The 27,860-nt window shown below is 47.8% G+C and overlaps 1 protein-coding gene across 1 annotated transcript in view; it reads right to left on the reverse strand.

The window, feature by feature from the left end:
- The window catches only part of TMEM163 (transmembrane protein 163), a 219,672-nt gene that overhangs the window by 67,891 nt on the left and 123,921 nt on the right, over positions 1-27,860 (reverse strand). Inside the window, exons 3-4 of the mRNA XM_028148151.2 lie at positions 14,808-14,851; positions 13,264-13,355 (exon numbers count right to left, since the gene is read on the reverse strand). Of these exons, the coding sequence (XP_028003952.2) occupies positions 13,264-13,355; positions 14,808-14,851 (136 nt within the window). The remainder of the gene's footprint in view (positions 1-13,263; positions 13,356-14,807; positions 14,852-27,860) is intronic.

The raw sequence follows: 27,860 nt of genomic DNA on the forward strand, positions 1-27,860 counted from the left end.
TTGCCTCACCCTAAACCCCCCAACTTCGCAGGCACCTACTGCTTCATCTCCCTCCTGCCACCTTCCTCTGCCTTAGGCAAAGGAGCTCATATTTAATTCATCTCGAGATGAATTACTCTAGTCAGTTTGTGGCGTCTTCCAGGAGTAGGATCAGTGTGGATAAATGGTTTTTCTCCGGTTCAAAGGAATAGAGGCTCCATTAATCAGGGAAATGTGAAGCAGGGGGCGGGTCCTTAAGTCCAGCCTCAGTGAGTCACGTGATTCGGTGGTTTCTGGGATGGGCCCAGGAGCGTGTGCTTTAACAAGTCCTCAGGGGACACGGGGTGCAGGCTCGGCAGCACTGCCACCACCTAAGAGCAAGATGGGCACCACCTGCAAACTGCCGCAGAGCCTGCCCCTGGCACCTGGCCAGACCTCATGGGGCAGCTCCCCTAATCCTCTCCCAGACAGGGGCAGGGGTGCGTGGACCGGAAAAGCTAAGGTGGCTGCGTCTTTAAGGGGAGTGAGGCTAAGGTAAGTGGGGTGAGGAGGCAACAGGAAGGAGCGCCTGCGGCAGGACTGCTGCAGGCATTTTAGACACAAGGAACTCCTCCTTCCTTCGGGCTGGAGGAAGGGGGCTCTGCAGGGGACACAGAATGAGCCGGAGGGCTTGGCCGGATGCCCCAGGCTTGGCCCTGCCGGCTGGCGGGATTTCCAAGCGAGATTTGCTCAGCTTTCAATAAGTCAAAAAACACGGTAACTCTCACTCCACACTGAGCACTGCCTTTCCCAAAGCCAACAGGGTGGAAGGAAGGCGGTTTTCCCGCTTAATGGAAGAAAAGGGAAGGGACACTTTGGATGTATTTAGCACTTCGGATGCAACTTTATAAAACCTCCCAAAATGTGTAAATATTTTAAATAAAATAGCTATCCCAGGGAGGAGCTGCAATCCACTCTATGACTATACCAGACAGACCGCCTGCCTGATGAGAGCCTTTATGTCATTAGTAAACTCTCTACGCAGGTTAGCTCCTTCCTGCATCCGCTAATGCCACTGTACACACAGCAGTGAAAACAAACAATGAAATTAATTCATTAAAAAGCAAATTTAAAAATCAAGAGTTTTTTAATGATGAAGAAACGCTCACTGTAGGAAGTTAAGTGGGGGAGAAAATAGGATGTACAACCACACACACACAATTTTGTAAAAAAAGCCCGTAAGCCTGTGCATATGCGTAAAGGAGATGGAGAGAAAGTCAGCCACTTTCTCTGGGTGGTGGGCTGAGGGGTGATTTTTAATTTTATCCTTTGAGATTTTGCAATTATAAAAAGTAAGAAAATTGGGGTGTGTTTTTTTTTTGCAATTGATTTTCAAAAATCATAAAGATAAGTTACAATATCCAAGCAGGGCCGAGGCCAGCAGTGAGGGTGACAGGAGACATGCAGGAGGGAAGACCTGCACTGGGAGAGAGGGCGCTGGGCTCCAAGGCCACTGTCAGGCCAGTGGCCAGGCCAGGCCTCCCAGGAAAATCACCGTCACGCAGGTTAGGAACCCGCTTGCCCGCATAGGAATCCCAAACCCAAAGGAAGGCTGGTCTCACACAGAAGTAAGGGACATACAAGGCGCTGGAGGAGGGGCAGCACCTGCCCTCCCCTGTAAGCTCATTCTGCAAAAGCTCCTATTCCTTCGGATGCCCAGGAACGGCTCGGCTCACCCGTCACCGCGGACGTCTCGCGTGCGCTCTACGAGGCCCTTGGGAGAAAAAGACGGACTTCCCAACAGGAATAGGCCCCAGTGAAATTAAAAAAAGAAAATGCCTTTGTTAATAAATCCACCCGAATCATTTTCATTCTGTAAGAAAATAACCTGGATTACTAGGTTACGGCCTTTTCTTTAGCTCCATAACATATGCTTTCTTTGGCTCTAAATCTAATAACCTCAGAGCCCCTCTGGAGTTGGAAGGAGAATAAATCAAAGTAACGATTTCTGGAAAGCAGCTAATGTGCAAATGCGTTTTCTCCCAGTACACACACCCCCCTTCCTTTGGAATGGGCCAATCAAATACTAGACAGTCCAGTGTCCACAGAGAAACTGGGTTACAAACATTCCGACGTTTCTTCAGCTATGCCTTCTTTCTGGCCTCCATTCCAGCAACATGGACCAGCTCATACCACAGTCTGGTTTTGATGGAGAGAAGAGAGTGAGGGGGTTTTATGTTTGTTCGGCATTGCCATTTAAAATCCCCCCTTTTAGAAGGCCACTAAAATATGCACTTTGGCTAATATCCTAAACCTATCCTCACAGAGCTTCTCTTGCAGGCTTCCACTTCCCTGGGGATGAATGGGCAGAAGGAGGCAGCAGACGGCGCCAACCATAGAGGTGGGTGGATGGGCCTCGTGCCCAAACGACAGCCCGCCAGCACCTCGTACTGTGCGACTCCTCCCACTCAGGCCCGCCCTCCCGGACTGTCCCAGGCACTGGGTATAACACACACGCAGCAAGTCATCTCCTTCTCCCAAGACCTTTCATCAGCCCGTTTCCTCCCTCAGCTCCTGGGCTCTTAAGAGGGTGTGATACTTGCAACATATAGATTCCATAGTAAGGAAACGTGTATTTGAGCCTGAATGTGCTTGCCACCGCTTCCAACCATGGGGTCTCTGGAAATGCAGAATCACAGTTAATGACGGGAAGGGCAGACCCAGCTTCGTGAAGTCTATTGTTTGTAAGCCTGTCCCTGGCTTTAGTTAACCAGGATATCCAGGAACGCAACCTCACACCGACCTGCAGCTGTGCCCGGGGTGAAGGGCGCTGGGGAATACTGCCGGCTCGCTGCGCATATCAACTAGGTGAGCTGACCACGCCTGCCTGTGTTCCTCATCCCCCCCTGCCTTTGTGGCTGGCAGCCCTTCCCATCACAATGGCCACCTCCTGAGCAACCCAGATGACAGATGAGTGGCGAACAACAGCCCCACCACGCTCGGGGCAGCAGGTCTCCTGTGCAGGCACCCTCTTGCCCACAAACCAGCTTTCACCCTCATTCAGAATACAAACGGGGCTAGGATGCGCGAATGGTCTTTAAAATCACAGTTCAGTTGTCTCTTATTAAAGAAAAAAGCACCCAGTATTTCCCACACGGGGCCTGAGGATCGCACAGCGGTGCACAGAGACTCGTGCGCAGTGAATGGCATCACAGCCTGAAAGAGCGAAGCTGGAGCAACGCAGGTTTCCTCACAGGAGACTGACGTGAATGCTCACAGAGCCAATAACAGAACTCCACGGGGCCCTGAAAATGAACAGATTAGATACAGACGGGAGATTTAAAATGACCTTGGTTTTGTGTTAGGTCGGAGAAAGAAGCAGGATCCAGAACAATATGTATGGAAAGATCCTATTTTCATTGGCACCTAGTCGTGTGTGTGTATAAAGCATGTGGGCGTGTATTATGTTTTATTTACATAGAAAATATTCTGGAAGCACATACACCAAACTATTCATATGATTATCGTTATGGGTGGGTAGGAAAGGATGACAGCAAGTACAAATGAGCGAACACTTTCACTTTAAAATTTCTATTAATCTAAACGTACTTGTTCTACAAATATGCACCACAATTATAATCAATGAGATCGACAAAACAGTTTTCATTTTTAAAGAAACATAGGTCCTCATACATTTACAATAGCAAAATCCCCTCATGATGAACCACCTGAGCTCACCGACGTTAATTATATAATCAGATCACTTCCCCCGACCCACCCCCCACACACCCCTCTTAATAACTTGCCTACGGCTTCCTACTGCTCCTATGATCAAAATTCCTCCCAAGAGTCCCAAAGCCTCTCAGCTTCAGCTCCCCTTTGCCCCTCACTAACTGGGTCCAGCCGTGGGCACCTATTTTTCTGACCTTCAAACACATGAAGCTGATGTGGGCCTTTGCACCAATCCCTCTGCCCAGGAATGCTTTCACCAGGCTCCTTCCTCCCATCGGAGTATCAGTGCTGGGACCTGGACCCCAGCTGTGGAGGACCCTCCTCCCCGTCACGCTGCCCTGGCTGTTTTCCTTCACAGCTCTTACTCCTCTCTGCAATTACATTATTGCCAACCTCCCTTCAGATGCACGAGCCGGGAGTCGGCGGCTCTCTTGTTTTCCAGTGCCGGTAGAGTGCCTGGCACACAGTGGACACTCAGTAACTCACTGTTGAGTCAACAAATACCTGTCAGAGCCAGGTGTTAGAAACTGCCTCTCCTGATAGAAGTCTGATGGTAAAACTGGACTTTCCCAGAACAAAATTTACCTTCTCACACATGAAACAAAATGCAAACTAAGTTGGCATAACATGTACCCAACTAGAACCCAGATGCCTAGATCATCACTCACCATCCAGAAATGCGGGCTATAGACAATTCATAATAAGAAGGAAACTCAGGTTCATGGAAGTCCCTCAAGATTTACAGATCCATAGATCCTTACTATGTCTGGAAAAGGCAGGGAAGAAGTCTCTCCACCGCCACTTCCCTGAGCTGTCAACCCCAACAGCCAAGTGGACCCTGAGGAAGAGTGGGTATTTGCCAGGTTGGTCTTCATGGGAGCCCGCAGAGGAGCCTGCTCAAAACAGAGGTGACGGGAATATTGAGATATAGGGGCCTAAATATGCCATCTTCCAAACTCCCATCTGTTCTCTCGAGCGGGCTTGTCAACAGACCCTTCACACGGCTACTATTTTGGGAGAGTTCTCAATGTCAGACTCCAACATATGGCATCGTATCCTAGGAGAATTGCACCTTTGATAACCCGCTTTCCCGTGATCTCTGCCTCAGGTTCACCTTGACAGAGGACGAGGATTTGAACTCTGAATGAACAGCAGGGAAGGTCAGTGTGTGGTTTGTTTAGGGGACTTCCACACTACTGACAACATTGGCACACGGGTTTTCTCATGGAAAACACATGCGCAAAACAAGCAAGAGATTTCTGGGCTAAAAATGCCAAGAAGCAATTTTTGGTGAGTGTATGCATAGCATTCAACTAAATGATCCCTTTGTAGCAACAAACACAGTAGCACAGAGAGGAACACAGTAACTTTGCCTATTCACACAGTTGCCCTAGGAAAGCTATGTGGCTGGGGCAGGGGTGGGTAACCCTGCCATTTAAAGCTTGGAGCAACTTTCGTGCACATACACTGAGTCCTCTCAGAGATTTTCCATTCTAGTGGCTGGTATTTAAGTTAAAGGGGGAGGGGAAAATAGGAAGCTGCTCCTCAATGGGCATAAATTTTCAGTCATACAAGATGGACAGGCTCGAAAGATCTGCTATACAACATTGTGCCCACAGAAACAGCACTGCACATACACTTAAAAATCTGTTAAGATGGGTCTCATGTTATGTGTTCTTACTACAATAAAATTAAAAATTTAAAAAAAAACTGCCCTAGCTGGGTGGCTTGGTTAGTTGGAGCATCGTCCCATATGGGACAATGGCAGGTTCGATTCCCAGTCAAAGCACATACCTACACTGAGTGGCCAGATTATTATGATCTCTGAGCGCATAATAATCTGGCCACTCAGTGTATATCCTATATAATAAAAGGCTAATATTCAAATTGTCCCCTCAACCAGGAGTTCAACCAGCAGGCAGGCCAGCCAACCGCCCATGTCCCCTCCCCCTGGCCAGGCTGGCCGGACCCCACCCATGCACGAATTCATGCACCGGGCCTCTAAGCCTCTAATACACACACACACACACACACACACACACACACACACACACACTGAGTGGCCAGATTATTATGCGTTCAGAGATCATAATAATCTGACCACTCAGTGTAGGTTGCAAGTTCCATCCCTAGTAGGGATGTGTATGGGAGGTAACCAATCGATGTCTCTCTCTCTCTCGCTCATCTAACTCAATAAAAAATCTAAATTAAAAATTGTAAAAAACAAGAATTTAAATACAATTAAATTGTATTTAACAGTATGTATCCTTTTTACACCTGTAAATATATTATAGATTTACTTCTATATATAATTATGAACATATGTGTGTATATATATACATATATATATAGTATGTACATATATACATACATATGCATATACACACACACTTTTCAACTCTTCAAAACATGTTCTCTTTTAATCCTTTCCTGGATTGCCTCCAAGGCAAGTAAAAGAGTAGGTTTAATTTAAACCTCACAGATGAGGAAATGAAAGTGGAGGGTAGTTACATTCTGTGTAGCAGAGAAAGACCTAAAACACAGTTTTTCTGCCTCTCAGGTTGGAAAAATGACTGCTTTCTGTGCTACAGGGAAAACGAGAGGAGATCCATTCACCGGTCCCCACCATCTGGCTGTGAGGCTGAGAGATGGCCTCGGGGGGTTGGCTAAGGGCTGGGGCTGTTCCCTCCTAATTCCTCCTCACTCTGAGTCCACAGTCACAACTGCCATTGGCTCACATGAATCCCCGGGGCTCCCCCACCTCAGCAGGACTACACTGCATTGCCTGGAAATGAAGGCAACACCAGGGTTTGAGGCCCAGCAGGGCTGGATGCAAATCACCAGCATAAATCCCAGTTCTATGCCTCTGGTCAAGTCACTCTCCCTCTCAGCCTCCATTTCCTCTCCTGTAAAACTGGAGCAGTGACACCTGTATCTCATAGGACTGTTCTGAAGATTAAATGAGATGAACATGAATAGTACCTAGCACGGGGCCCAAAGCCTGGTAAGAAATCAGTGATGAACTCTCCTAAGAGTTACATCAAAACTTATCAGAGACCAGAGCACGAACTCAAGATCCCTCGGACCCCGGGCCATAGTTTCTGACAAACTGTAAAATCCATAGCCGCATGTTCAGAACCTACAGGAACTAGAAAATATAGAATTTACAAAAACAAAACAAACAAACAAACACAGGAAGCTTCCTCCATCTGCTGATGGCAACAGTATGAACATCACTAGAGGAGCAGCTCATAAAACAGAAAAGGGGTTAGTCAACTAGGGAAACACACACAAAAAAGGTGGTTATGAAGGCAAATAGATGGGTCCCTTCAAAATGTGCTGCCCCCGGGAAAAGGGATCTCAGCCAGTGCCCTGGTCTCAAAGACGGTTCCTTCTAGATCAGAACAGCGTCTCCTGCACACACTGATCTGTCGGGCTCCCTGAGTCTGGTGTCACGAAACGTATTCACCCAACCCTGCTGCTCCAACGCCCAGGATTCCTTACGGGTCTACCCACAGGAGAAAAGGGAGGACACCACATGGCTACCCAGATGAGGTCTTGTGATGGAGAAAACACTGTGGGTTAGAACTTCAGCATACCTTTTTGGGGGACACAATTCACCTCATAACAGGAACCAAGGAAGCCAACACTTCTTCCTCTACTACGTCCTGCCTGTCGGAGTCCTGAAGGTTTCATGTCCTTTTCACGACAGGGGAAGGCAACTCCCTCTGCCTTAAGGCAAGACTTACCGCAAACTCTGCAAGGCCGGTGAGCTCCCGTCCTGCGGTGGAGGCTCTGCCTTCCTCACTGGCTCTCATCAGTCACCGAGGCCATTCCGTAGTTCTTTATTCCCATTCAGGGGCTGCTCTTGAGCTACAATACACTCCCGAGCTTTGTCAAGCTGACAGCACTAACAAATGTGGAGGAAATGCAATTCTCTTTCCCAGAGCCCCCAATTTAGGGCCACATCCAATATCCCAGGAGAACAGGGGAGACGTGGTACTATTTTAATATGCTCTTGGTATAACTCATTGCCTTTGCAGTCTCCTTAGATCAGTACCAAAAGCAAATCCCCAATCCATCATTTCTTAACGGCATCAGTTCCTTTCCTTTGTCCATTTCTGGAGCTCTTTCCAAAAACAGCAGGGTTGCTACTGAAACCAGTGATCAAAAGACTATCAAGCCGCCCTGTCGTCGGGTAGTTTTCAGGCCAAACATTTGGCTCAGCAAATTGGAAAAGAAAACGGAGCAAATACCAGCCTGGTTGAGAACCAGTGTGCCCGTTTATTTCATGCAAGAAGACACACAGAGGATCCATGCCTCTCTAAGAATCTCCCCTCCAGAGCTCTCAGCCGTGCTGCTGAGCATCACGCCATGTGGAGGTCCATTTGGAACAAGAACAACCTCCCGGGCTGTCTTTGCTCAGTGCTGCAGAGTTAGAAGCGTGCAAAGGTGAGCAGCCTGCCCGCCTCCACCTCTCTGTGTCAGTGAGCTGATGGCCTGCGAGAGAGACAGCTGGGACTGGGGAGCCCGCCTGGGGCCTCCCACCTGTGCTGCAATCATATGTAAAATGTCAGAGGCTCCAATGGGCGTCAATCTGTACCTTCTGTGGCAAGCGCCCAGATGGCCCTCCGCAGCTGACGGCAGCAGGAGGCTGTATTTCCTGTGGCCTGACACGGTACCCAGGGCTGAGGATGCCTAAGACCGGGGTGAAATTCCCTGCGTCATTGGGCCTTGCCAAGTTCCTCCTACACTGATTTCTCCCACACCCTCCCCCTCCAGTCACTCCTTCCCTCCTTCAATATCTTTCTCACATTTCCAAATTCCCTGGACTTTGATTTATTAATAACTTTATCTGGGTTTTTTAAATAGATTAAAAATGATCAAGCTATCTAAAGAGTCATTGTCCAATATGGTAGCCATCAGCCACATGTGATCTTTTTATTTAAATTAATTAAAATGAAATAAAGTTAAAAATCCAGTTCTTTAGACACTCCAGCCACATGTCAAGTACTCAGTGGCCGCCTGTGGCTAGTGGCTACCCCACTGGACAGTGCAGAGGACAGACCATTGCCCCAGAGAGCTCTCCTGGTCAGCTCTGGTCTGGAAGCTGTAAAGGCAGCATCTGCCTCCGTTGTCCGTCCCTAGACCTCCTCCCAGAGGCGATCCTGCTGCCAGGCTCCTTTGTGTCCCTACAGGGATTTTTTTCAGTCTACACAAGTGTTATCTCTTTTACTAAAACAAATAAGACCCTAAACACTGTTTTGCCCCCATGTGTTCCTTACTGAATGAACCTTGGAGATCACAATGTAAGTGCACACACAGTGCTTCCTTCTTCTGAGTGTCCTCCCCGCAATCCCCTGTCACCGGGACAACCGCCACCACTCCCGCCTTAGAACCACGCTCCACTCCTGTGTCCGCTGTGTGGTGCCCAAGCACTTTCATGCTACTCCCAGTCTCACACCCTCAGACTCTTTCCAACTCTTCCCCTCACCTCGTTGCCTCTCTCATGCACATTCACAGAGCCCGTCTCCCTCCCAGTGAATTCCAAACCAGTTTCTCTGGCTTTCTCCCTCAACACTCCCAGGTACCCGCAGACTAAACCACCCACTCCACCTCCTGTTGTTGCCCCTGAACCCCCGACCCTCTCCTTCCTTCACTGAGGATATCAGCACCTACCTCATGCCCTTTGTCTCCTCCCTAAATTCTGCCAACATCCCCTCAACCCCACGTGGAGCATCCAGCCAACGCCTGGCCTCACACATGTCCCTGATCTTTTGTCCTCACCCCACCTCAGCCACCCACTCCCCTCCTAAGTCCACACATGCAAATGAGCCACCTGTGAAGTCCTGGTTTTTAGCATCCCACTCTCAAGTCATTCAAGATCAGCAAGACTTCTAATCCATGGTGACTATTCACTAACCTGGCGTTGTCCCCCCAGCCCCCGCACCCAGCTTGAATAGTCCGGCACGTTCTTGGATCCCTCCCTTACAAACACACCTGCCTCCCTTCCCCTCTCTCACCTGTTGAAAACCCTGACCCTGGGTAAACCTGGTCCGCCCTCTCCACACACATATTCCCCACAAGAAGGTAGGTGACCAATCAAATAGGGAACTTTCTAAAATAAATAACACTGGTAGGATTAAAAAATGGAGTAACTGCTATAGAAAATAGTACAGAGGTTCCTCAAAAAATGAAAAGCAGTACTATCATTTGACCCAGCAATCCCATTTCCGGGCCTATATCCGAAAGGATTGAAAGCAGGATATTGAAGAAATACTGGTACACCCTTGTTCATAGCAATATTATTCACAGTAGCGGAAGTGGAGACAACCCAAGTGTCTATCAGCAGATGAAGGGATAGACAAAATGTGATATGTACAGACATACAGTGGAATATTATATAGCCTTAAAAAAGAAAGAAATTCTGACACGTGCTACAATGTGGGTGAACCTTGAGGACATTATGCTAAGTGAAACAGGCCAGTCACTCACAGACAAACACTGTAAGATCCCTCTATATGAGGTGCAGAGAGTAGTCAAATCCCTAGAAACAGAGTGGAATGGTGGTTGCCAAGGGACGGGAAAAGGGTAACAGGGAGTTGTGTAGTGAGTACAGGGTTTTAGTGTTACAAGATGAAAAGGTTCTGGAGCTCTGTTCACAACAGTGTGAATGTATTAACACTACTGAACTGTACCCTTTGCTTAAGATGCTAAATTTAACGCTGTGTTTTACCACAGTAACAGAGCATAAAACGAACAAAGCTGTTGGGTGGGCTCCACTCGGTGGTGCTGAAGGCACACTCTCTCCTCTGAGCACCGAACACCCCACCCCACACAGTGCGCAGGTGGCAAGGCTAGGGTGCGGCCTAGTCTCCCTGCACTGGCAATGCCAAGCTTGATATTCACTCTGAACCTTAGAGTCGACCTAGGAAAAATTAGAAGAATTAACTAAGGACCAGTTGGGTATTTCCCCCTTCTCTCAAATATTATTCTCCAGCAAGTAACTGAAACCCAATAGCTTTCCTAGCTCTGCCTCTCATGATTCATTCATGCTCATTTCTATGCAAACATCAGTTTCTCAGCTGGCAGTGATTTCATGAATTTTTAATTCACATGGAATGAGCCAGAGATTAAAACTTTAAACTAAGCCAACAATAGAGGGTTGTGAGTATCGTTTCAATCCCTAGATTAAGAATCTCTGAATGAATTCCCTGACATCATCACATGAACCATTATCTGGAAATTATCAAAACAACTCCTCTGTGCGTTTTTGCCTTTGGAGTATTAATATAGATACACATATCTGCTTTGGCCTGGCTATGTGGCTCACTGGTTTAACATCGACCTGTGAACTGAGAGGTCAAGATTGAATTCCTGGTCAGGGCACATGCCTGGGTTTGGGCTCAGTCCCCCATGGGGGGTGTGCAGGAGGCACCCAATCAGTGATTCTCTTCATCATTGATGTTTCTATCTCTCCCTCTGCCTTCCCCTTTCTGAAATCAATAAAAACATATTTAAAAAAAATACTTCCTGGTGGTTCCTTCCTCTTAAAAAAAATAGTACCAGCTTTGGGATCATTAAAAACAGTGAAACCAAAGACATTTCTTGTTATCAGTCTTAATCTTGGAAAAACTCCAGGCCACCTGGCGAACAGTCACCAAGATCCCAACACCATAGAAAAGCCAATGTGAGCTTTATGACTACTAGGTAAGAAACTGATTTTAGCATAAATAAAATCAGATTTAAAATAAGCAAGTTAGATGAGAAAAGTTGAGAAATTATATCAAAATAGAATCCATATTTTAAAAATTATTAATAAAATGTTTACATTCTTTTTTCTTTCTACGTCTTTGGAATGTGGTATATATTTTATACTTACAACACCCCTTAGTACGAGACACAAATAAGTGCTAGAATGGCCACTAGTGGCTACCGTCTTGGACGGTGCAACCACAGAACAAAGAAATGTGTTCTGACAGGACAGGGACGAGCTCCTGCAATGTGAGCATCTCTCCAGGCTTCTGCACTCCCCAGCGTGTTCCCAGTCTTCCTCAGAGCAGCCAGCAGCAGCGGGGCGGACACAGCTGCTTCTTGGGCTAGAGCAGCGTTAGTTCAACTGTGGTCCTTACGGTATCAACATTTGAAATTTTACAAAATCAGTTTACTACCATTGTTTTCTTAAATTTTTTCAGCCACAGATTGGCTCACCTTTTTCCAAATTAACCTTACCCTAAGCAATGTCATCTGTGATATCACAAATTTGACAACTTTTAATTATATTTGTTGAAAAAGCTAAAACACATGAACGTAAGTGTTTAACACTTAAAAGAAGTTTTGTGCTCTACCTAAAGCCAACAATGAACTAAACTAAAATTCATTCTCATTTGCGAATCAGTCATGGTGTCATCTCTCCAAAGCTTCCCGTTTGGCACATGGAATGTGAGATGATTACTTTCCGAGTCTCCCGGCACCCACCATTCGGACCCTGACCTTTGCATGTTTGAGTCTGACAGAGCATCCCTACCAAGAGTACCTTTCGTCTGGGAGCCACCACAAACCACAGCCAGGGGCCCCCATTCCTGTGTGCTCAGCGGCTCAAAACCTGCCGAGGAGGGGTAGAAACCTTGCCCTAATGACCAGTGGTGGCTCAGGCTCAGGGGAGAACCCTTAATAATTAATAATCATGGCAGCTAAGGTTTACTGAACTACATGCCAAGCACTGTTCTAAAGCGTACATGTGTGGGTGTGCACGCGCGTGTATGTGTGCATATGTGTGTGTATGTGTGTGTGTGTGTGTGCCATACTATGATGATTAAATCTCACTCACACAGTTGTCACAATAACGCTAGTGAAGAAGTTATTGTTTTGCTGCTTTTCTGGATGAGGAAGCGAGGCACAGGGCTGTTAGTAGTTCCGCACAGTCACAGAGATAACAAGTGGGGGAGCTGAGATTCAAAGCCAAGAAAGCTCACTCTGGAACCCGTGCTGTTGTCACCCTGAAGATTCCAAATGGGATGAAGGAAATGGAAGCTGGAAAAGACACCTGTTTTATGGCCACAAACACAAATCCCTCAAAGACAACACTATCCCCCGCAGGACACGGAGACTGAGGCAAGCAGTATCCTCTGATAAGACAGTTAGGCAGACAAGTAGACTAAATTATAATGCCCTCAAGACGTCTTCTGGAAATCACCCTGGGGAACTCACTGTACTCAGAAAAGAAGACAAAAGCATGAAAATTCAAGGGAGCAAAGAATCCAATAACACAAGAGAAAGAGGATGGAAGGACAGGCAGATTGACGAATCGATGGATGGATGGATAGACAGACAAATGAGCACACAAATGTTCACTCCAAACTCAAAAGCAGAGAGTGTTATAAAGGGACATCCATCGCTCTGACCACTGCAGAAGGGGCCCATCATATGGCTGACATCACACCAGCCAGCCATTCTCAAAGGCAAATCGGGACCTTATTCTTGTCCCTGGGACCAAAGCTGCAGGGGAAGCCTCTTTACGTGGCCTTCATCAGCACGGGCGCTGCAGGCCGGAGGAAGGCGAAGTCCACTTACAGGTACTCCCTGTGGGCAGAGTGCACAGCGGCCGCGTTGCTGTAGCGCCACAGGACGATCGCCGAGGACAGGACGTCGAGGACGGCATCAAACTAGGAGAAGGAGACACGGCATTAGTGGCTTTCCTGAGTTAACAGGACAGGGCTGAAGACACAAAGCAACGATTCTGTGAGTCAGAACATCTGAGCAAGTGACCTCAGAGCCAACAGTGGGCCCCGGGGACCGGGAGCCCGGGGCACCCCACACGCCAGCTCCTCAGATTCCGCACTGTGCCCAGGGCCTAGGAAACACGCTCCGTGGCGAGGTGGGTCTGCCCCCGGGGCCTGGCTGCCAGCACTCTGCAGATGTGGGGGAGTCACACGGTCCTGACCCGTGAAATTGGTTTCCCCACAACAAGCAAGATCATCTCAGCATTTCACTGTGTATCCCAAGTACGATATTCGGGGTGAGGAATCTGTTTCTGGCTTTCAATGGGACTGTTCTACATGGGGTACAGGAGGGGGGGTGGTCACCCAAGGGCTCTGTGCTGTCTGCAAACACTTTGAAATTGTATATAAAATTCAGTGCTTTTGTTTGAATGAATGAGTGCATGTGTGAGGGAGGAGAGAGGGAGGTGAAGGAAGAGGAAGAGAGCATTGTAAGAAAGACAGTGAGAATATGTGTGTGTGTTGTGTATGTTGTGTATGTGTGTGTGTGTGTGTGTTGATGGTGGTGTGTGCATGTATGTGGTGTGTATGTGTATTTCTGGAGAGACAGTGCACTCCTTCTAAGGATTCTGAAAAGGTCCGCAACCTCAAAAACCTTAAGTTTTCGCAACAAAAGGAAGAAGTGGGTTTTGGGGCAGGAACACACACCCTGAGGCACAGGGAACCCCAAAGCTGCGCAGGAGGGGTGTTGACAAGCGCTCTCCTAGGATCACTGTGCCACAGCACACGTCCCCCCTGGAAAGTTACCAGCACCCGGAGGGACGTGGGGAAGCTCCACCAAGTGTTCGGCACCCGAGACCCGTCTTCTCAGCAGCTCCCATCGGGAAGCAGGCTGGGGTCAGCTCCCCGGGGTCAGGTTCCCCAGGGTCAGCTCCCCGGGGTCAGGTTCCCCAGGGTCAGCTCCCCGGGGTCAGGTTCCCCAGGGTCAGCTCCCCGGGGTCAGGTTCCCCGGGGTCAGGTTCCCGGGGGTCCGGCTGCAGACTGACTTATCCTATCGGCAGCAGCGCCTAACGCCCACACCTCTGCCTGCACAGCAAAGCCTTCGCTCCCGTGTGTGTCATTCTCCAACTGACAGCCTTGGGGGGAAAGGGCCAACACCCTAAAACATCCTCGCAACCAGCGGTGGGCAATGCGGTCCCCTCGTCTGTTCTGGAGGGTTATACAGCTTCCTCGCAGTTCACTTCTGTTGAATCTAATCCCCGCTAGAAGCGATTTCCATAAAAGGTGTGCTTGTCATGCGAAGCTCTCATCTGCTAACCACCCCCTCATTGAGGGTGAGATCCGTGGGCTCAGGAAAAACGTGCAAAACTTCATAAAAGTACATTTCAGGTTACTTACTGCAAACCCAAAAGCAGAGGCGCTGTACCTCATAACGGAGACAGCTAAAAAGAAAGAAAATATTATTCAGAATATTTTAAGACCTCGTGGATATTTTCTCTCATTCATGAGTATATTAACATATTTGATCTGCCCTTTTAAACATCAATGGAAAAGTTCCAAGAGAAAAAAGTTAAAAATTAACCGTGGTTGTAAACTCTGAGAACTAAAAAGTGCAAAGAGTGAGGAGAACAGATTCCAGACTCCGCCTGCAATGGCGTCCCTCCCAGGGTGCTCTGAGCGCCGAGGGGCCAGTTTCAGAGTGAAAATGCTTAAGCAGTTGTCAGTCCAATGACCACCGAGACCTGGAGAATTTGGCAACTGGGACAGAGAGCTGGGGACTATATAAAACTTTCAAAGTAAAAGTGCAATCACCCAAACTGTTCCCCTAATAAAGTAACTAGTGGTTTCTTCATGCACGTGTCATTCATTGCCCATCAGAGTTTAAAATCTAGTGTAGACCTCAACAAAACTGCTTAGGAAAACAATAACAAATGACCTTAAATGACAGATGTCTACAACTGTAGATGTAACAATTATAATTAAAGCATTTATCTGCATTCAAAAGTCAACCTTTGGGGGGTAAATCAATTAGGTAGCACTTTTGCCCAATTCTGTGATATTTCCTATGCCCAGCCAATGTTCAGCTTCAAAGACTGGTCTCAATTTAACTTAATAAAGGCAGTTCTCGATATTTAACAAGCACAAGTCCACCCTCCAACAAAAATGAAACCCTCCCCGATGGGTCAGCAGGGCTGTGGAGGGGACGGTCCCGGCCCAGGGGCTGCAAGTGCTCACCGGGGAGTAAGGGAGGTGGGGGCGTAGGACACAGGTCAATGCTCCCACTCAGCTCACCACATGTCCCTTCTCGGGACCCGCGCTCTGGTCTACCCATAAGGCCAAAAATGAGTCCTGAACAGCCCTGCTCTCCTTTGTAGCCCTGCCCTGAGCACAAGGGGTGGCCTGGCCCAATGTGAAGCAAGCGTATTTCATTGTCTGTGAGTCAGGAATTGAGACGGAGAGAGTCTATTTGGGTAAGTGATGTTGTTGGAATTGAAACTCGCAATCACTGGAACTGGGGTTGGCTGTGGTTTGCCATCAAGACAGAGGATCAGAGAGAGAAGCACGGGTACCGTGTCTGAGATGCGGCCATATCCCGGTCCTCAGGCCGTGGAATGCAAACCATTACATTCCTGACCCTCTTCGTTTCTGACAGGGGCTGCTCCAGTTATCCCTGCGGATGCGCGTGCTGGCACAGAGAGCAGGTGCGTGCAGTGACCAACAGTAACTCCCACTGGCAACAGAGGGGTGCAGTGCAAGGGGCACCAGATTTCCCCGAAGAGCTCAATCTACAGGCATGTGGGCATGTGCACAACAGGCAGCAGATCCCTCAGGGGGTCGCCCTGAGCACCCAGATGCCTGGCGGGACACTGAGCCCGCCCGGCAGCAGGTGCTCAGTAACTGCTAATTAAACTGTTGACTTTTATAGAAACAAGTTAAAAATGAGTATCTGGTTTTCCCTTTACGACCTGTTTGAGGACATCTAAGATCTGTGCCTTTTTTCTCAGTTACTCGTTAATCAGCAGTGGGAACCTTTTGAACGTCTATAGCATCTTCCACAGATGCCAGGCGGACACAGTGGACGAGGAAGAGCCGCCATGGGAGCTCCCGCTCTGTCTCCGCCTGTGCTGCTCGCCTGGCACCACCGCACGGAGGGCCCAGCCAGAAGAGCACCCCCTCACCTGCGCTCCAGGCAGCGAGCCATCACTCCAAAAGGTTATCTGGTGACACCACACATGTGTACAGTGGGCTACAGATTTCGGAGGTGGACACCCACTCGATTATACAGAGAAAACAAGGACCTGGGTTTCAGAGACTCTGGACTCCAACAAAGGAGCTGGTTGTTGAATGGTGGTCTCTTTCCCTGACTCAGCCAGAGGCAATGAGCATGTTTCCAACCACTCAAAGAAGTATACTGGAAGCCATGTCTGTGTGAGGGAGTTCAGCCTGCCCAATGGAACACTCACACTGCTCTACCCCGTGCACCAAAGCAATGAGAGCAAGAGGGCTCCAGGTTAACCCCAGTCCCGCAGAGAAAGGAAGGGTTATCATCAACCATTTATATATACATTGGCTTCATCGAGTGTCCCTGGTGAGGTGGAAAGGGAGAAAATGGCATGGAGAACCCAGGGTGCACTGAAGGGCACGCCCATGGCCTTGGCTCAGGCAGCCTCCCTCTGTGAGCAGCTCCCCAGTCCCCACAATGAACACAAGCAAACGGTAATCACCACAGGACCCGAATTTCTGAAGCGTGTAAAGTCATGGGTTGTTTTCCCCTGGCCTGCGGCTGAATGTGACACATCCTAATCCTGGGGTAAGAATGGACTCAAAAGAAAGGGCTGGTTCAGACAGCCCCTCCCCCACAGAAAGAGAGCAAACTGTGAGGTTTCATCAGGACGCTTCCAACTTCCCTCCCGCTAAGCATGGGTTCCTCTTAAAGAACAGCAGGCCCAGCCCGAAGGACACACCAAGGCAGAGATGACCAGGTAGGTGCCCCTGGAGCCGGCAGGTACGTGGCCAGGGGTAGCTGAAAGCCACCACGGCTCCGGGGTCTGACAGAAGTCCAGCAGTGGCTGTAGGGCAGGCTGGCATTTAACAGAGGCCAACAGACAATTATGCTGCAAGCTGGCAAGGTCTGTGAGAGGCAGGCAATGGGCGGCCGTGAGTGGAGCTCTCCTATGAAAACTGCTCCGGGTGAAGGCCGGGGCCAGAGGGCTGAGGATAATGAAGTCGCGGTGGCTGTCAGCACTCAGCGCGGGGCCTGCTTAACAAACACCACAGCTGCTCTGCAATGAGCGCCGACTGTCAGCAGCCTCCAAAGTCACCTGGGTGATGCTGCTGCCAGAATCCCCTGGGGAAATTTGCAAGAACGTTTCTGCTCCTCACATTTTTTTATTTTCCTATCTTTTACTATTATTATTAAACTAGAGGCCCGGTGCACGAAATTCATGCATGGAAGGGAGGGTGTCCCTCAGCCCAGCCTGTACCCTCTCCAATCTGGGACACCTCGAGGGATGTCCAACTGCCCAGTGGGATCGGGCCTAAACGGGCAGTTGGACATCCCTCTCACAATCCAGGACTGCTGGCTCCCAACTGCTCGCCTGCCTGCCTTCCTGATTGCCCCTAACCGCTTCTGCCTGCCAGCCTGATCACCCTCTAACCACTCCGCTGCCAGCCTGATTGATGCCTAACTGCTCCCCTGCCAGCCTGTTTGCCCCCAACTTCCCTCCTCTGCCGGCCCAGTCACCCCTAACTGCCCTCCCCTGCAGGCTTGATCGCCTCCAACTGCCCTCCCTTGCAGGCCGGGTGCCTCCCAACTGCCCTCCCCTGCTGGCCATCTTGTGGTGGCCATCTTGTGTCCACATGGGGGCAGGATCTTTGACCACATGGGGGAAGCCATATTGTGTGTTGGAGTGATGATCAATCTGCATATTACTCTTTTATTAGATAGGATAGAGGCCTGGTGCAGGAGTGGGGGCCAGCTGGTTTGCCCTGAAGGGTGTCCTGGATCAGGGTGGGGGTTCCCTTGAGGCATGGGGCTGCCTGAGCAAGGGGCCTGTGGTGATTTGCAGGCCGGCCATGCCCACTGGTGACCCAAGCGGAGGCCCTGGTATCTGGAATTTATTTACCTTCTACAATTGAAACTTTGTAGCCTGGAGCGGAGCCAAGCCTCCTGCAGGCTCCACGACCTGCAGCCATTTCTGTTTGGGTTAATTCACCTTCTATAATTGAAACTTTGTAGCCTTAAGCGGAGGCCTGGGCCCGGCCAGGGTGTGCGGAAAGCTTTGCTTTCTCCGTTGCCGCAGGCAACCCTGGCCTGGTCTCTCCAGCTCTGTGGCTGCCACCATTCTGTTTGAATTTGTTTACCTTCTTTAATTGAAACTTTGTAGCTTGAGTGGAGGCTTAGGCCTGGCTAGGACATGTGGGAAGCTTGGCTTCCTCTGTTGCCTGGGAAACCTTGCTCTCTGTGGCTGTAGCCATCTTGGTTGGGTTTATTTGCATACTTGCCCTGATTGGGTGGTGGGCGTGGCTTGGGCTGGTGGGCGTGGCTTGGGCGTAGCAAGGGTGTGGTCAATTTGCATATTACCGTTTTATTAGGTAGTATTTATGGCGGTGGCATTGGTCAACATGAACATAAAGGTTTCAGGCGTGGGTTTCTATGTTACAAGATCTGTGCATTGCTCCTCACATTTAGAACTTGCCTTCGTTGCTCAGAACTTAAACATGCACTTAGGGAGCCTGTGGCCATCACCACCCTCCAAGGCTTGCGATTACAGGCCATTGGAGCCTCATTCCCAGGGAGCCCAGGCCGGGTCTCCTGCCTTTTACCACCCAGCGGCAAGAGTGGACGTTGGCTGCCATCTGATCGAGCTGGTCCTATGCACCCAAAAGTGTGTGCTTAGGATGTGTTTGGGCTCCTCTTGCTTCTGAGCGTGTTCTCTCTCTCTCTCTCTCTCTCTCTCTCTCTCTCTCTCTCTCTCACTGAGACACAAAGTCCATAAACTGTTCATAAGTAAAATGAAGACCTATAGCCTGGGACCTGCCCAATACCTGTTCCCCATTTGGGTCAGAGCACCCTGAGTGTCTGGGAAACATCATTCTCCCCACTCTAGTGTATCCTTGTCCTACGGCCAGAGTGAGTGATTCAAAAGCGGCACAATTCAACGTGAGCCCATGAGACTCAGTCCTGAGTTTTTGCTGAAAATATTGGGAACGGGATGTCTTTCTAAGAGTAAAGTGTAGCTAGAGTTGGTAGGATAAAACAGAGCTTCAGGTAGTAATTTTGCCCTCAAGGGGAAGAGGCTGCCTGAGAATAAAGCCAACACAGAGGAAAGCAGATATTAAAGATACGAGACACAAACCAGACCACTGATGACATGGGCTAAGCCTCTGGAATCAGCCTGACCTGAAGTTCCTCCCCTGCATTTTTCAAATACATCAGCCAATAATTTGTCTTAATTTGCTTAAGCCAGTTTGAATTGAATTTGTATCACTTGTAGCCAAATGTCTTAATACAATAAACCTTGACACAGTAACCCCATGTCCAAGAATCTGTTTTAATGTCTAAGGAATGGAAAAATTCTTTAAACACAAAAGGTTTATAGTAGGTTTATGTAATTTATAATCACAAAACACAATCTAAATGTCCAGCAGTAGGGTGATGGTTAAAGTATGGTTCATTCAAAAAACTGTGCACCTGAATCCTGTAGAATTTTGTTTAATCAGTGTCACCCCAATACATTCAATAAAAAGGAAAAATAGGCTACATGTAGCTATTTTTTAAATGTTTACAAAAAGTAGTGTTGTTTAATGCTTATATTAGCATATTAGTTAGAATAATGCTATTGATGATAAATAGGTGATATGTTTGGTGCCATCAGTACTGGGAAATGATGGGTCTGGCTAATAAAGGTGCAGACTGGATGGAGAGGTCAGGACAGGCTTTACAGAGAAGGTGACATTTGAATGAAGACTTAAAGGAGGTGAGGGAATGAGCCATGCAGTCACTTAGAAGAAGAACCTTCCAATGGGAAGAGTCCATGCAAAGGCCCTGAGGCAAAGTACCTGGCATGTTTGAGGCTATTCAGCAAGAGGGAGGAAAGGAAAGTTATCCTATATAATAAAAGCCCAGCAACCAAACAGCAGAACAACCGGTAGACCAGTCACTATGACATGCACTGACCACCAGGGGGCAGACACTCAACACAGGAGCTGGCCCCTAGTGGTCAGTGCATTCCCACAGTGGGAGCGCTCCTTGGCTAACCAGGATGAGCGGCTGCTCCTGCTGCAAACCCCAGGCCAACAGGCAGGAACCTGGACTGCAATTGTCGCCTCCTCGCCCCAGGCTCCTCCTAGTCACTCCCTGCCGCCTCCTCTGGATGCCCGCAGGCTGCTGGGCTCACAGAGCTGGCCCTGGAGACAGGGAGGCAGTTCGTCGCTGCTGCGGGTCTGAGGCCTATTCCACTGCCTCTCAGTGCTATTGTCCCTGGGCCTGGCCCCGACCGGGTCCTCTGGAGAGGCGAGTGCTGCGGCTCCATGGAAGATGCCAAACCAGGGAGCAGCCGCTCAGAGGGTGGGTCCACAGCTACTCAGCTGACCAGGATGAGCAATGCTCCCACAGCGGGCCGATCCCCGCAGGCCATGCCCCCCACCAGTGCATGAATCCTGTGCACCGGGCCTCTAGTATTAGATAATAGATTTCCCTATAATTTGAGCAAAAAAATTAGGTACAAAAGAGCAAGATACAAGATTATATGTGATAGAAATAGTTCCACAGTACAGCTACGTTTAAAACAATGCATTGAAAACAACTTGGGGAAAAAAATCCTTCAACAGATAACAGTGGTTAATCTTTGGTGGGGAGAAATATTTGAGTGGATTGCTTTCCTTTCAAACTTTTTATATTTTCCACATTTTCTATAACCATCATAGATAGCCATTCAATCAGAAAAATATCCATTTTATTTGGGGGGAAATTACCCAGCTCATAACAATATAGCCAAAGATCTAAAAGAGAAGAGCAGAATTCAGGTTTGTGATGCACACCTGGGGACAGTGCACTGTGAGCTCATGAATGCCTTGGCTAACAGGAAAGCACACTACCTTACATGTCCGTATGACACCCAAGTTTCTGAAATCCATCTCTCCAGGCCAAGTCACCTACATGAGTGGTTGCTGATTCCCCAAAGAGTTCACCAGAGCATGGTGGAGGGTCAGGCAAGCCAGGATGTGGAACACAAGCAAAAAGTCACTCCCTGTCTAAGGGACAACCTGCCTCCCAAGATTTTGCTTGTCTGCACTCTACTTTCATTGATGTGTCAAGGGGGTAATCGCAGCTACATTTCCAGAAGCACACATGCAACAGAGGTCCTGAATAAATATTTACACGGGTCTGGCTAAAGACCAGGTCTTCTTTAACTAGGCTACATTCAGGCCAGAAAGCATGTCAGCTGGAAACTCAAATTCAAACAAAAAGACAGCTGGAAAGTGGAGGGACCCAGGCAACCCATTGTTAGGGCAAAGCCAAATGCAAATCACACAGCTGAACAATCAGCAGGCTTTACAGAGGGCTGTGGAGGTCCAGACAAGTGCCTTGGAAATGCACAGGGAGGAGAGAGTGCCAGCAAGGCAACTGAGGGTCAATGCCGAGAGCCCCTCCACAAGGAACGTTAAACAAAGAGTGCTATTCCCGTCGCAGGCTAGTTTATAGCAACAATGAGGGCCCAGCTGTCATCCTCTCCCAAGTCAGGCAATAATTATCTTGAGCCTTAGCACTCTTTATCAACACCCCAGGCCCCATAACACCTCCAAGTTGCTAAATTATCTGACCAGTGAAGCTCTGCTAATAAATCAATCCCACTTTAATTAGACCATCCCTGTCACACAGAAGCCTGGCAACCGCACCCACAGCCATGGCCCTAATCCAACTTGAGAACGCATCTTTCCATCGCCACCTTCATCATCCTGCTACTACCCAGGCAGAAGAGGTGCAGCTAAGAGGGGTCAAGTTCATTGATTTATGTCCGAACTCACTTCAGCGGGAAACCTCCAATAGCTTCCTAATGCCCTCCCACTCTAACAAGATTATAATACACTATAGAACTCTGTGGCAGGATGCTGGACTCAGTCATCACTGAAGGAAATGAGGACCAAGCAGTTTGAAAAACAAATCAGCAAAACTCCCAGGCTGCAGCACCATGACTTCACTCTGTAGTTCATCTGCACAGACCAAAATCTGCAGAGATCGAAGGTTTTGTTTAACCTACACAGTATTATTCAAATATCAGAATTGGCTACCAACATTTTAAAATCAGGAGCCCTCACAAATTTAAGAAGAAAAAAAGAAGAAGAAAAAACATACCTAGATTTTTGGCTTCCCAGGAAAACTGAGATCTGCCAAGTCAAGCTGGCCCTTTCTCCCCGAGGTGCCAGTGCTGTGTGCAGATGGGGCATGTGATCTTGGGCACCTGCTGTCCCTCAGCATTAGACCCAGCTGGCCTCTCCCACCTACCTGGCCCCCCTGGGTATCTGCCTCTCAGCAAATTACTGCCCGCCCGATGTGGCTGAGTGATTGAGCATTGACCTATGAACCAGGAGGTCACAGTTCCATTCAGGGTTAGGGCACATACCCAGGTTGTGGGCTCAGTCCCCAATAGGAGGTGTGTAGGAGGCAGTCAATCAATGATTCTCTCATCATTGATGTTTCTATTTCTCTCTCCCTCTCCCTTCCTCTCTGAAATCAATAAAAATATATTTTAAAAAATATAGTGCCCAAAGCGTAGGCCATCCTTTGAGAGCTCTTTGTCTTCTCTAGGACTCAAGAACCATTCATTAGCTTCAGGCAGGCTATGGGCACTGCCCACCTAACCCGAACTCTGCAAGTCGACAGGCAGGCACACCCCTGCCAAGACCTCAGGGATGATCACGAGTCTCTCTTTCTTTCACATGACCAAGAGGTGGGCAGTCACATACAAAAAGTGGCCACAGTCCCTCCCGACAATAATCTGTGCAATCCACAGCAAGAGTGGGCTTGAAGAGGTTGTAAGATATTGCCCTTAACCATCTTCAATGGGGGGTGGGGAGTGTCACTTGATAATGACCTGGACCATTTTGCAATAAAAGATGCACTTGCATTCAGGTTTGTACCAGGAAGCAACCACCAAGATGTCTTGCCTGGACCCCCATATGTCCTCCTGCCTCACTACCTGTACCTCTGCCTCAGAATTCTTGACATGCAGCCAAAGTGCTTCTACCTGTTGCACTCGGGGTAAAGGCAACGTTTTTATAATGGATAAGGTGCCGGGGGCTGACCTCCTCTCCTGCCCACTCACTCCACTCCAGCCCCAGGGGCTCCTCACGGACCTCCCCACAGGCTGCATGCCCCTGCCAGGCCCGGTTCTAACTCTTTCCTCTGCTTGATGCATTCTCACCAAGGGTGGCCTGGCCACTCCCTCATCTCCTTTGGGACTCTGGTCACAGATCACCTCATAGGCCTGTCCTGTCCAACTTATTTCATATTGCAACCTGCCCCAGCTCCCACTCTTAGCTCCTTGCCACTTTGCTCTACCTTTTCTTTATCCAGAGCACATGCCATCTTCTACCACACTATTTGATTCACATACCTATGAAAATCGTGTCCCATCTGCTCCCTCCATCTATTAGCATATAAGCTCTATAAGGGCTGGAAGCTTTGCTGCTTTGTTCCCTGATGGCCCCCAAATGCCTAGATCAGGGCTTGAACACATGAAAGCATTCAGATTGACTGACTGAAATAGTAGCTTAGCTCTAACTCGCAGAAAACAGGGAGCTCAGGGAGAAGCAGACAGGACCAAGGGTTCAACACCAAGAGGCCCAGCTGTGCTCCGGGCAGCCGATCCCTGACCAAATGGAGTGGCGCCCGCACTCTGTGGGCATAACGAAGAAAGCAGCCTCAATAACCACCATTCTTTTAAGGAGAACTTGACGCATCTGACTGACAACAACCAACACTATGGGAAGAGCAAGAACATCCCTGAACCCAGAAAGCCATGAGGAGCAGAGAATTTGTACATGAGGGGGAACATCAGAATAAGAACAACCCAAGGAGAGTGTCCAGCTGGGACCAGGGCCCTCCCACTGTCCCCACCACACCCCACATTGGCTCTGCTTCATGAAACACACCGACCCCCATTCCAGAGCGGCACCCATTCACAGGCAAAAAGCCAAGAGCCCAGGTTTGCCTGCGGGAGTTTCTTCAAGCGCACAGCACACTTCCGCACTGCTGCTTCTACAGACTGGGAAGAGAGGAGAGAAAAGGAAGAGCTGCTCAAAGCCATGCTCACCCAACTCCTATGAATGTTTATGAACTACCTTCAAGGGAGTAAACAATCCACCCTCACTTGGTGCTACATGTATTCCAAAGGCCTCACTCGCCAGAACTAATGGTAGGAGCATGGTCCTTGCTCTGTCAATCACATATTCTCCCTTAAGTGTAATTTTATTCCTGCCTGTGCTATGGTTTCCCATGATGCCAGAACCACTCTCAAGAAAGTAGTCTATTGCCTGTGGGCGGAGGCCCAGCCAAGTCTTCACCCAGGTTAGTAGGGCATCCTCAGACACTCAACCCTGTCCTGCAGCCCACCCTGCCCAGACCAACAGGGAGGGCCTGAGCTCACCAATCATTCTCTCATTCAATAAACAAACATTTATTGAGCATCTACATGGCACACAATGAGCTGGGAATGCAGCAGTTACTTGCCCAATTATTTGATGAAATATGCCTCCTAAAGCCCTAATTATCCCTTAATTTCAGAACACTACTACTTTTGCTTAGTGAATAAAATATTCATTGAGTAGAAAACAGAGTCAGTGGAAAATTTTATCAAACAGGACCTTCACAGTTTGTCTTCTCCAGCCTTCTGTTCTAATTGCTGTTCTGGTTGCTGGAAATTCGAAACCTGAATGCTCATTCTCAGTCCATTATGTCTAACTTGGCTCAGTGTCTCTCCTCTGGTACCCAAAGCCTTCTGCTCCTATTGCCCTCACTTTATCACACAAAGATCCTGTGTCTCCTCCAGGCAGCATATGAAAACTTGAAGTCAGGGGTGTATTGTATTCAGTTTTCTGTCTCCAGGGCCTAGGAAAGCTCCAGCACACAGTTGGCACTCAATAAATGCTTGTTGAGCAATAAATACTTCAGGAATCAATAAACCCTAATAATAATGTCTGGTTCTTATTTACCATTATATAATGATTAATTCATGCAAGAACCAAAAGCTAGTACTATGGGCACCGAGAGCTGGCAACAGCATGGATCATTCTTGTCAGGACACTAAGATGGTTCTTTGACCCTGCCAACACCACACCACACATTGGACCTCTTGGGTTTAAAGAGCTGCCAGGAACTTTTTAAAAAAACAGGACATATCATGGGGAAGAGGAATACACTGAATAAGACTTCAAAGACTTGGCTTAAAATAGTGGTGCTGAATAAATATTTACTCATTTGAGCTGATCAAAGTCATTAGAAGACCATTAACATTGTCGCTGAGAGAATAAAGTTAAGCATAGCAGAATAAAGGCCTTTTTCTCCCTCCCCTCTCTACCGCTCTCCTCTATAAAAACCACCAAAGTAACAAGGAACACAGAAAACCAGAGAAAGAGCATAATGGTCCAAGAAACTAGGAAAAAGCCAGCTCCAAACCCCAAGTTGTAAAAAAATATCTACCACATATATTAAAACTTACATTACTCTGAAGGAAGGTGCTGAGAGCTGACAACATACCCCAATCACATCTTATTCTGAGCTCAGAGTTTTTCACAATATGGTGGTACCATCATCCAAAGCCCAAATAATTACCCCCTATATGCAATGCCAAGTTGGGGGATGAGCTGCAGCATCCACTCCTGAGCCCTTTCCCCATATTCCACACACCAGAGAGCAAGGGAGGTGAACCCAAAGGAGTAGCTGCTGGGTAAGAACCAGGCAGTTGGAAACCCAATGGCATTTCCAGTGAGAGGAACAGAGGCTGCAGTGTTAGACGTGCAGTCTTCCCTGGCTCACAGGTGGGAGACGCTCCCGAGGTGGACTACCAGGATGGATGTAAAGCCCCGTGAGAAGAGCTGCTCGAACTCAGGCTGCATGCTGCTTCCTCAGGCCCAGCTCTCCACAAAGCCCCAGTCATGAGAACAGCGAGGTCCTGGCTAACTGGCCAACTGGCAGACAGAGCCAGGGAACCAGAAAGAATCAGTAAGTGAATTCAGGATACATTAGGCCACCAGATACTAAGTCAATATACAAATACCAGTTATTTCTATTTTAGCTACAAACAGTAAGAAAACGCGGTTTTAAAAAGACACTATTTTCAACAGCATAAAAAATAAAATACTAAGAATAAACTAATGAAAAATGTGTAAAATCTCTACCTAGAAAAATAATAATATACTATTGGGAAACATTAAAGATGATTAAACATATGGAGGGACATACCATGTTAATGAATTAGAAGACTGAATATTAGCAATCAAAATTCAATTAATATTTATCCAACAAAACTAGTATTTAGAGTTGAAGAAAAGATAGGAGCTTTCCAGACAAGAAGAAGCTAAAGGAGTTCATCACCACCAAACCAGTATTATAAGAAATGTTAAAGGGACTTCTTTGAGAAGAAAAAAAAGATAAAAAATTTGAATAATAAACTGGCAATAACATATCTAGAAACAATTACTTTAAAAGCAAATGGATTAAATGCTCCAATCAAAAGACATAGGGTGGCTGAATAGATAAGCAAACAAGACTCTTATACATGCTGTCGATAAGAGACTCACTTCAGATTGAAAGACACGTACAGACTGAAAGTAAAGGGATGAAAAAAGGTATTTAATGAAAATGGAAACAACAAAAATAATTTGGGTAGCAATACTTATACCAGACAAACAGACATTAAGTTAAAGGCTATAAAAAAAGACAAAGAAGCACCCAGCAACTCCATTTCTGGGTATTTATCCAAAGAAAACCAAAACACCAAATTGAAAAGACATGTACATCCATATGTTCATTGCAGCATTATTTACAATAGTCAAGATAGGAAGCAACCTAAGTGCCCATCAATAGGTAAATGGATAAAGAAGTGATGCATATAGACAATGGAATATGACTCAGCCATAAAAAAGAATGAAATCTTGCCATCTGCCAACATGGATGGACCAAAGGCATTGTGCTGGAATAAGGGAGACAGAGAAAACAAATGCCAGATGATTTCACTTATATGTGGAATCTAAACAACAAAGTAAATGAGCAAACAAAACAGAAACAAACTCATAGATACAGAGACCATTTTGATGGTTGCCAGATGGGAGGAGAGTTGGGGGAATGGGAAGGGATTGAGAAGTACAAATTGGTAGGTACAAAATAGTCACAGGGATGTAAAGTACAGAATAGGGAATATAGTCAGGAATATTGTAATAGCTATGTAG

The sequence above is a fragment of the Eptesicus fuscus genome, chromosome 11 (genome assembly GCF_027574615.1).
Source record: "Eptesicus fuscus isolate TK198812 chromosome 11, DD_ASM_mEF_20220401, whole genome shotgun sequence".
In the NCBI taxonomy this organism is placed as follows: domain Eukaryota; kingdom Metazoa; phylum Chordata; class Mammalia; order Chiroptera; family Vespertilionidae; genus Eptesicus; species Eptesicus fuscus.